The sequence below is a fragment of the Poecilia formosa genome, unplaced genomic scaffold (genome assembly GCF_000485575.1).
Source record: "Poecilia formosa unplaced genomic scaffold, Poecilia_formosa-5.1.2 Scaffold5, whole genome shotgun sequence".
In the NCBI taxonomy this organism is placed as follows: domain Eukaryota; kingdom Metazoa; phylum Chordata; class Actinopteri; order Cyprinodontiformes; family Poeciliidae; genus Poecilia; species Poecilia formosa.
This window is the reverse complement of record NW_006799944.1, coordinates 5,163,977-5,174,693: the sequence shown is the minus strand read 5'-3', so window position 1 is coordinate 5,174,693 and position 10,717 is coordinate 5,163,977. Positions and strand designations below refer to the sequence as shown.

Here is a 10,717-nt window from a genome sequence, read left to right as displayed (position 1 = left end):
GAGCTTCGAAGGAGTTGCGTTGGTCTTTCTCTCTTGCTCTCTCCATTTTTCCTTTTTTTTTAAAGATGCTCACTTGTGTAAGTAATCTGTAGAAAGGTTGATTACAGACGCACACAGATGTTCCTGAAACTTTCACAAACCAGCAGCTTCTCATCACGGCGCCTTCTTTACCTCTGTGCTTCACCCTCTACTGCATGTTCAGCAAGCATGGCAAGGTTGTGCTTCACCCTAACTTATTTCTGGCTTATAAAACGTTTTATTTTTTTTAACTATTATTATTATTTTAAAGAAATCATAGGTTGCCATTTCATGTCGCCATGCATTGTAGGAATAGAGTTACCACCCTGGATCTGTTTCCACACTTCAGTATCACTATGGGAGGACGACTGAGGAGGGGAGCGGTGAAGAGCGATGACTAAAGTTTATGTAAAAGGTTTCCAGGGAAACAGGGTTCTGTTTCCATTGGCTTGTCTTTTTTATTTTTCTTTTTTTTTTTTTTGCTATAATGCTGCTACACAAAATGGACTCATAGAGAGGTGATTCATAGATCCGCTGAGTGACGTCAGATCCGATCTATTTATTATATGTCTGTACCATAGTGAGTTCAACCAGAGAAGAAAAAAAGTTATTTATATTTTTCCTCGAGACTGTATTATAATTTAATTTTTTTTTTTGTTTCTTTTTGCCTGAATTGTGTTTCCCTTGTATAATGTGTACAGTATGTTTTTGGGGCATTGATGACCTAAAGAAACATACAATCCTATCAAAGGGATGCATTGTTAATAAAACAAAAATTTGAAACACCCAGAATAATTCTCCATTATGTTTTTCTTTCCTTCCCTTGAATATTTAATTTCACAGTTGACTTTAAAGGCAAACCGAAGGTGACAAAACCATCAATTACTTTCTTGCCTGTTGAATTAAACCAGGCATCTATTGCTTTAGGTCGAATACAAATTTACAAAATGGCTGCCGAAATGTTTTGTTGTTGTTTTTTTTAATTTGCTCATTATCCGATCTGTTTTATGAAGCGATCCAGTTCCTCACGTTTCAGCGTGGATAATAACTCTGTCTTGTGTTCCAGCTGTGATGTGGAGCAAAAAGCGCCTGAACAAAAGTGAACTCTATGCTCCTCGGGCCGTTTATGAAATATTTTAGAAGCCACAAATCCTTCAAAGTCCTATTGAAGTTCTTGATAGTTGTTCCCGATGTAATCTCGCTGCTTTTAATGAGTGACGAGGGATCAAAGGTCACAACTTTATTTTGACCGTCGTCCTCACATTTTTCTACTGAGCAACTCCTACAGATTCTAGGAACTGTGTGCGATTTCTTAGGAAACAAGAAATCACTAGATTAGTATATATAAGTATTAAAAATGTTTCCATTGGTTCTGAAATTGCCTGAAAATACCTGCACTTCAAATCCAGCTGGTTTGAACCTACATTATTAAGGTGAACAGATTAGTTAAACTTTTTGACACCTCTCTTTTTGTTGCCTGTTAGTAAGAATTAAATTACGTTTTGTAATATTTCAGGAATGACTTGCAGGCCAAAAAAGTAAATAAAAAAAACCTGGACCGAGACGGAAGTAGTGACCATGTTGTTAATTCACATCACAAAACCCCCAGTAGCCACTGTTACAAATATGAAGTCGAGCATAATTGTGAAGATGCAGAGAAATTATAGTTTACAAATGCAAAAAAAAAAAAAAATGTCTGGATTTGTCCTCAATCCTCATTTGCTCTGATGCCACTAAATAAAATCCGGAGATTCATCAAATTAGCAGACGGTGTCCACCTGTGGCATCGGCGTCAGTTCAGTCTATGAATGCCTCTGAGGTTTTTGTTAGAGAACAGCAGGAACAAACGGCATCATGAGGCTCAGTAAGAAAAGTCACTGTTAAAAGAAAGCCGGCGTTTGAGAAGCAGCAAACACCAGAATGACACCTAAAATTTCACATTTTGACCAACATGCAAAATCCCAATAATACACGGTGTTTGGTGATTTGCTAAAATACTAACGGGATGATTCTCCTCTGGTTTTTGATCACATTGTTTAGAAACGTTTCCTGCCCCATTTCTGGTCCAGAGCGACACGATTCCCGCTGAACACGCAGAAGTGTGAAGCAGGGACGAAAAAAAAAACAAACTCGTTTACGTTGCTCACTTATTTAATATTTACGGTAGAACAACAGGAGTTATCTATTTTTATTCTACTTAAACATTTTTAACATCTTTACAAGAATATACAGGTTTATAGGATATTGTCTTTTACTGTATCCCACTGGGAAAACGTGAAGTCTCAGTGCCATTACAAATACACAAACTGGCCATTTGTTTCAAGCGTGATGAAGAGTATTTCATAGTCTTGTGAGTGCTGTGGAGGCATAAAATCGCAGGCTTTGCATTTAGTGAGTACATAAAAAAAGAGAAAAAAATAATAAATTAAAAACATGTTAGAACGCAACTATTTTTTGCATTATATCAGTAACACTTAATTACCTTTCGTAAAAGAAAACCCTACTCACTTTCTTTCTAAAAAAAAAAAAAGAAAGGACATTTCTCTATTTAATAAACATTTTTTTTTGGTGATTGCACATTTTCATGCAGGATACATAATAAAAGAAAAAGGACAACAAAAAAGGCTGGAGTGTGCTCTGTTAAAGCTATAAACAATGCAACAATCCTATTTAAATTATGGAGAAAACTTCTCTCATCCGTTCACCTATCTATTCACTCGTTCATCTATTTTCTGATGCTCTCAGTGAAAGGCAGGCTCTCTGCAGCGCTCCACGGGAGGAGGGCGGGTTGTCAACCACATTCAGTATGAAACAAACAAAACAACAAAAAAATCTGCAAAAACTGTAAATTTGAGGCATCATGTTGCAGTAGCCTGCTTTTGCATTATTTCTTCAAATATTGCACAACTTTACGTTGTCATCATCCTTCCCAGAAGTCCATTTTCTGGCTGAGGTACAAAGTTGTGTTAATGATTTCCATATGAAGCTGCAGGCGTGACTCCATAGGCACTTTGTGTCCTCTGCGTCCATCCTCGCTCCGTGTTTTTTCACAGGAGTTTGCTTGGCGGGGGGCGTGTTTGTGCGGCTGACTTTCAGAAACTGTCTATTCTCACCTTTTTCTCCTCTTCCTCGTCTGTTTGTGAGGGTTCCTGGGAGTCGACTGATGCTTTTTTGGTGGACGAGTCAGTTTCCTGAGTCGCTTCGTCCTCCAAATAGGACATGTTCTCATACATTTCTCTCATTTTATTCTTCTTCTCCTCTTTTTTGTCCTCCTGCTGCTGCTGCAGCAGCACTGCTTTGTTTACACCGGGACCTGAAAAACAAGGGATGGGAAAACTCAGCTCCACCGCTGCCACATGTTTCCCCCCCAAATGAGAGCGAGCCGGCGACGCAACGGTAAATGTTCATACCGAAGTAGCTGAGCAGCACGGGCAGGAACACGAGTCCGTGGGCCATCCCCAGCAGAGTGATGACCAGGTTTAAGCGGAAGAAGAAAATCTGGATGAGCTGCGCTTTGGCAAACGCCAAAACGAGGATGCCCGGCAGGTTTGTCATTGCAACACCGGCGAACACCTTCAGGGTAGCAAAAGAGGAATATTAAACCTCAGGCGGCATGTTACCGTGTCATATAAACACTAATATCTGGTTTACTTACCGCGCTACCCATGGTGGCTGTAGCCTCTTTGGCTCTCTCAACGCGCGTCATCTTAGTGCTGAGCGCAAAGGATCTCGTCATGTGGGACACAAACTCCACGGAGATGCCCACTGCCTGCAAACAGCACAGATTATAATGTTCATGAATTTAAGAAAAAAAATCACTACATGGATCAAATACTTAAGTACAGAGTTCATCCATGACTGGATATTTCATAGCGAGATGCAAATTTGTCTCTTTTTGGACAAAGTTATCTTCTTTTCAAACAGAAAAGTAGAACAAATTATTTTGCTCTCGGTTATGTGTGCACATGTTTTCTCTGTCCTGCTGATATGGCTTATTTTCTTGCTATTGCACCATTGACACATTGAGCTGCGCGTACATCAGCACGATTGGCAGCGCTAAGAGACGTTGCCCTACCGTAACCAGGTTGATCAGGGCCACTGCGTTGTAATCTATGCTCCACAGCGTCATCACCCCGACGGTGTCCACGACGATCATGATGATGGTGATGAGGTTGAGCAGGCCGGAGCGCAGATCCAAACCCAGCAGCAGGCAGCACACCACGAAGGTCGGCAGCAGACAGAGAGAGATGTTGAAGAGCCCTTCCTTCACAATGGTCAGATACTGCTCATAAAACACGTAGGTTATCCTGGAAGAAGAGGGAGAACGAAAAACAAATGGTGCACATCAGAAACAAAAGGTTCATTTGATGAAGTTGGACGTCGGTGTTTTAAGAAGACAGAAGTTGATCCAAACACCCACGTGTAAGGAAATACTTCAAAGTCCGGCGAGGTGCCTGGTATTTTCCTCATGTCCGAGGTGATCTTTTTGGCCAGCTCTCTGGCTTTTAACAAAGCGGCTGTGAACTCCTGAGAGTTGGTCAGTGGAGTGTGATACGCCATGAACCGGGTGGCTGTGTGTGGGGGGGGAGGAGGCGACAGGACAATGAGAAACGTTACTGACGTCACCCCTCACAGGTGCAGGTAGGAGACGATTAAAATCTGGTTTTGCTCTCAAACGTTTTGCCTCAAAGTGCAAGAAAGAAAACGCACCAATTATTTCTCCGTTTTGGTCTCTCACCACTGCTGTGTCGTAGGCTCCCAGACCGCTGTTAGGAGAGAAGATGCGAAGGTGTGAGGCAGCTAGTTTTGTAATGTAATCAGCTTCTCTACACGTGTGGCTCCATTACTCACCCTTTGGAGCACTGCAGGTCAGGTCTGTTGCCCAGAAAATCAGGGAGGAAGCGACTGAACTCTTCCATGGTGGGTCTGACGACACCGTCCGAAGGACTCGCTAAGCATTTCTTCAGACAGGAAAGACCAGCTTGTTTGGGCACAAAGGAGCAAATGTGTCGTTTACAATAAGCTATCGGCTGAGAATGTGTGTCAAGTTGATGTCTGCGGAGAACAAAGTCTCACTTATGTTTGCAGGACAGAAGTTTCCGGCGTTTGGACCAGAGGTGTAGAGGCGACAGCATTTGGACCCAGGGTTCAACCAGTCTATGAAGTCGTCCACCCACGAGTTGGCGGGAATAGCCATGTAGGATCTACGGTGAAGGGACAGAGGTGAAAGGTCGAACTCAAAAAAGACTAAATAAAACAGTCAAGTTTTGAAAAATGGCCGTGTCGACTGATGGAGATGATCTCCACGCTTACCGGCATCCTCTGGTCAAGGTCAGGTCATATCACTTCAAATAAATAACTGAATTTATTCAGTGGGTAAAATAAATGAATAAAAATAATAACGATGTCATTTTTTAACATTTCCATATACAAGTCAAAAATGTGAAAGAGAAGAGAACGTACCATTCAAGTAATTGTGTAATGAAGGAGGGAATAGGTACAAGAAATAAAGCTATTTTTAAAAGTGGCATCCCTATTATTTTTATTATTATTTGTTGTTTACTGGTATATATTTTAAAGGTTACATGGGGATTTGTTTATTAGTGTACCTCCCCATATTTTTTTGACTTATAAAAGTAAACAGGTCGGGCGAAATTCATGAGGCTGTAGTAGAGAAACACAAACCTTCTGATGAATTTATTGTCTCATTTGTCATCTATACTAGTGAGAAATAGTTCCAGCAACAGATTAGCACCACACAGTTAGATTTGTTCACTGGAAAACAACAGCAAGTGATTTTAATTTTATTGAACTAATACAAGAAGCTACAGTAGCTGTGTTTTTTTTTCTTGTACCTAAGTAGCTCAGATAAAATACAATTTTTCCTGGATTTTTTTATTTATTTATTTATTTTTTTTGAGGAAGAGTACAAGTTTGAGATATTTTTTGTCTCATCATAGCTCAGTGGTATTAACCCAGCTGAGTTCATCATTAACTACCAGGACGGGGTTGTAAGTTAGAAGTCACAGGTACAAAATCCAGCCAATCAGTGAAACTCCCAGGAAACGATATGATAACACAGAAAGTCGATGATATGATAACGCAGAAAGTCTAACTAATGCAGCCAAAACAAAATAATAGATACAAAGGTTAACTTTATGATCTGATAGTCAGATTGGAACAAATTAAGATTAATGCTGACTCACCGCTCGGGGTAGTCTGTGGCGTATCGGATCTTCTGAGTCATGGAGAACTGATCGCAGCCCACGCTGGAGCAGACACCGTCCATTCCCTCGACCGTGTTGAAGTTGTATCCCTTCTTTGTTACAAAATAAACCGGCACTCCAACTTCGAAGTATTTATTGAGGTATTGGAAATAGTCCAGCATGTAGGATCCCTGCAGCAGAGCAGATTAATCCACGTGAGGTCACAAGGGAAGAGGTCAGACTTTTTGTGTTTCCAGGTGGTCGTGGACGAAGCGGCTCCAACTGACCTTTGGCATCGCCAGCTCCTGGTCCAGACCCACTTTCACATTCAGCATGAGGAATATTGACGCGCACAGCATGAAGATGAAAACCAGCATCTGAGGAGAAGCACACAGTTGAGGGGAATGAACTTACATTTATCCCGGTCGTCACATTGGAACAACAAACTTTTAAGTATTTTGTTGGACTTCTATCCAGAAATCAAACACAAAACCAACAACATGATATGTGCTTTTCGAAATGTTTTAGAAGTGATAAGTGCGGCATCCCTTTTGTTTTCAGACCGCTTTAACAAATTACTTGTTATCCAGTCAAACAAGTCATTTAATTTGTAAATAGGCTGAAAAGTACTAGTTCCATTGGCAGATTGTTTCACTTATAACATGGAGAAAATGTCCTGTTATGAGTGAAATAATCTGCCAGTGGAACTAATACTATTTTTAAAAAATAGTAAAATTTAAATATTAAGGAATCATTGACTTAAAACAAGCTCCTATATCTTGCTGAAACATTACTTGTCTTTCTTCTTGTGCACTAAGATATATTCGCACTAGAAACTTGACCAACGATACTTGGTAAGATTTTGCATTTTTGCAGTGTGAACACATTGTATTCCACGGGACATTGCTGTTTGTCTACAGGCAATAGTTTCAACGCTAATGACAAGAAAAAATAGATCTGAAAAATCTTACTTTTAGCGTCATCCTTTAGTGGAATTTTAATGTAATTATTCCATTAAAAAAAATAAAAAAAACTGCAAAAACCTACATTTGTAATATCTGTATTTAAAACTATTGGTTGGTTCCAAAGTTAATGAAGGCCCAAAGAGTGACAGACTGCACTGCAGTTACTTCTGACTGAAGTCCTGTTTACTGTTTGCCACCAGCCACATATGGCAAAAAAAGGCTAATATGTGGAAGAATTTGCTTTGATCTGATAAAACTAGAGTCATCCTCTTGGACTTTATGCAGAATGCTTTGTAAGTGAAACATGGTGGCGTCAAGATGACATTTCAGCTGCAGCAGGAAAGTTGGTCAAAGTTGGTGAGAACAGAGGGAGATAAATTCAGAGCAAGAGACGGAGGTTCACCGTCCAGCAGGACAACAACATGCAGCAGGCACTGCCACGGAAACAGATCAAAGCTTATTCACAAATCACTTTCCATCCGGTTCACAATTACACACTGCTTTGAGTTGGTTTAAAACACAAAATCGCTCACTAATTCAGCTGATATGTGTGTGTTGTAATAGGGCTGAAACAATTTATCGGATAAATCATGATGAACAGATTTTTTTAAATAATCGCCAACTAATTTAGTAACTGATTAATCATTAACTGGGGCACACAGTTTCGAAAAAAGGCTCATTTGCTGTAAGAACAAAATAATCAGAGCAGTAGTTAAGTCAAAACTGTATGAAAACATATACATTTTATACTTAAGATAAAAAAAATAAAAAAAAAACTCCTTTGACTGTAAATATGTTCTGCCCAAAACTTTTGGATAACCATAATTCTAGCTCTATCAGGTTGGATTTCTGTAAAAAAAAAAAAAAAAAAAAAAAAAAAAAAAAAAGAAGTTCTACCCAATTATCAATCAATTAATTCAAAACTAGTCAATAGATCAGCCCTTCACTATGATGATGTCAAGTCAAGCAGAAAGATCTGAACTTTTGACATGTTGATGTTAGAAGTATTTTTTTTTTACACTGACCTACACTGAAGGGATGCTATTTTATTGCATTTTAGGCAAAACAGTGATTATTTCTTATTTAAAGAAGATTTTTTTTATGTATTTCTAATATTTTTAAAATCAGCTTACATGGTTAAAAGAAAAACTTGCAGAGCGTGACCATTTTTTAATCAAATTAATTAATTAATCATCAGAATAATCAATAGAATAACCAATTAATGAAATAATTGTTGGTCGCAGCCCTAGTTTGTAACATAATAAATGTTTTTGTAAAGTTATTTATTATCAAAAAACATACACCTGTGAGCAGGGGCGTGGTAAAGGGGGGGAAAGTGATGACAATTCTAGGGGCCCTGGCCAACAGGGGGCCCTCCACAATTTATTTTTTTATAGAATTAAAAAAAATAATAATCGGAGCTCTGTCAATTACAAAATTAATCATATTGTGTTTTCAAAAATTGTTTTTGAAAACACAATTTAATGTAAAAATTTAATGTTACCCCTCCCAGATCAAAAAACACACATCCATATTTGCCCTGAACCCCCCTATCTGCATTAAATGGTTCATTCCTGCTTGGAGAGTGACGCTGTTAGCAGCAGACAGTAGGAAACACGAACGACTGTGGCAGTTACTATGCTGCTAAGAAAAGTTAGAAAATCAGGTTTTCAATAAAAAAAGAGAGGGAGAGAGAGAAAAAGGCAAGAGTGTTAATTTATAACCCAATTTTTCTCCATGAGAGGTGAGTAGACTGTGTGAGATTATCAACCATTTAGCATAGTTAGCTTAGCTACAAATTATTGTTTGCAGGGTTACATTTCAGTAATCTAAAACTAATAGAAAAGATTTAAGCAACCTACTTACATTCTGGATGTGGACTTTTGGATGTTAAATTCATGAGCAGTAAATATTGTGCTAATTATCAGTATTGAACCACAGAAAGCAAGGCAGATGCAAGCCTTTAAAATTGTGACGCTTTTTATGGGTCAAATAGACTCAAAAAATTGTGACGGTAGCTGCGCATGGGGGCCCAAACATATTTTTTGCCAGGGGGCCCAAGATTCCTGGCAGCGCCCCTGCCTGTGAGTAATTTAAAACGGGCTTCTTCTTTTTTTTCTTCCTGGTGTGTTTCAGATGTTTCAGGAGCTTTACCACTATGATCCTGGTGAAGCGGTGGAGCAGGACGGGAGCGTAGTATTTCCTCATGAAAGGCAGCAGAAAGCCCTCATTTGGTTTGTTGGGACGGCGGGTCGACACGGTCACACAGCAGAGCAGCTCACAGCGGTTGTTGTCCTGGCGCCGAGCATCCAGAGACAACAGCGCCACGAAGGCCGTCATCTGGAGGACAAAGTCCATGAGCACGGCCAGAGCAGCATACAGAGCAAAGGACTTCACCGCTGGCATGGTGGACAAGGCCCCTGGTGAGGCAAAACACAAACATGATGAGAGATAAACAAAGCTCTTCCTTCATTTTTTTTCTTCTGGTATTACATAGAAAAAAAAAGAGAGAAAGAAACTACCTAAAAAGAAGCAGACAGACTCCGAGAGACTGCACAGGAGCATGCTGGGAGCAACCTGTCCGAGCACGCGGCCTATTTGCTCCTCCCGCGTCTCTCCAAGCCTCCTTGCGTCCCTCTGAAAGGACGGGATGGTAAAACGGATATTAAAATATGAATATTTAAACTGCAGTTGGCAGAAATGCAACTACAGATTCCCGGCACTTGCCTGATACTCCAGAACAAAGATAAAGATGTTGTCAGCTCCAACAGCGAGCACCAGGAAGGGAACGACCTGGAGGATGACCAGGGAGGACGGGATCCCGATCCACGAGTAGAAACCCATGGAGGCCAGAACCGAACAGCCCACCACCAGGATCCCCCCCAAGCCCACCAAAAACTTGGAGTCCACCTGCAACACAAACACACTTGTCAATATTAAAAATAATTTCCCGTGTTACTGTTTCAATACTATAAAACTTTATGATGAGTAAACTGACGGTACGTGTTCTAGAGCTCAGATAAGCACTATGCGGCTGATAGGAGCAGCGGCCGCTTATCGCTGTGCATGATAAATAAATGAGATGCTGTCTAATTTTATTTTTGCTTTAGCAAAACAATCAAAGTAATTAAGCTACGGCTTAACAACAGCAATGACCTTTCTGTCTAGTGTGCTAAAAAAAACAACAACAGAGGAAGCTATGGGAACTGTTATTTGTTTAGTAGATATTTACACATGAACATGCATTATATCACATTTCTGCAGAAGTTCCAAAATGCCAATATTTACTAATTATTGTATTGCAATCTAAAGCAAGAGTTAAGGCCTTACAAAACTAATTACTATTTGAATATGTGGGGGGAGGGGTTATTCTATATGCTACATATAAGGATCCTGCAATTGTTAAACCCAGTGAAAATGCTATGTTTATGACTGTTATGATGATTGTTTCTTAAAGTTTATATCATCATGCTAGTTTAGAGCTCGGTTTTTAAGTGAATGCATTGTGATCTGTCTTTAAAGCTTACT

At 39.7% G+C, this 10,717-nt stretch overlaps 1 protein-coding gene across 1 annotated transcript in view; it reads right to left on the bottom strand.

Annotated features, from left to right (window-relative positions):
* Window positions 1-2,151: 2,151 nt before the first annotated feature.
* Window positions 2,152-10,717, bottom strand: part of npc1l1 (NPC1-like 1) — a 15,093-nt gene continuing 6,527 nt past the window's right edge. Inside the window, exons 9-21 of the mRNA XM_007564665.2 lie at window positions 9,917-10,099; window positions 9,712-9,826; window positions 9,344-9,609; window positions 6,512-6,601; window positions 6,225-6,415; window positions 5,095-5,222; window positions 4,870-4,999; window positions 4,729-4,784; window positions 4,439-4,589; window positions 4,094-4,325; window positions 3,674-3,787; window positions 3,429-3,591; window positions 2,152-3,331 (exon numbers count right to left, since the gene is read on the bottom strand). Coding sequence (XP_007564727.1) covers window positions 3,111-3,331; window positions 3,429-3,591; window positions 3,674-3,787; window positions 4,094-4,325; window positions 4,439-4,589; window positions 4,729-4,784; window positions 4,870-4,999; window positions 5,095-5,222; window positions 6,225-6,415; window positions 6,512-6,601; window positions 9,344-9,609; window positions 9,712-9,826; window positions 9,917-10,099 — 2,040 coding nt within the window. The 3' untranslated portion in view covers window positions 2,152-3,110. The remainder of the gene's footprint in view (window positions 3,332-3,428; window positions 3,592-3,673; window positions 3,788-4,093; window positions 4,326-4,438; window positions 4,590-4,728; window positions 4,785-4,869; window positions 5,000-5,094; window positions 5,223-6,224; window positions 6,416-6,511; window positions 6,602-9,343; window positions 9,610-9,711; window positions 9,827-9,916; window positions 10,100-10,717) is intronic.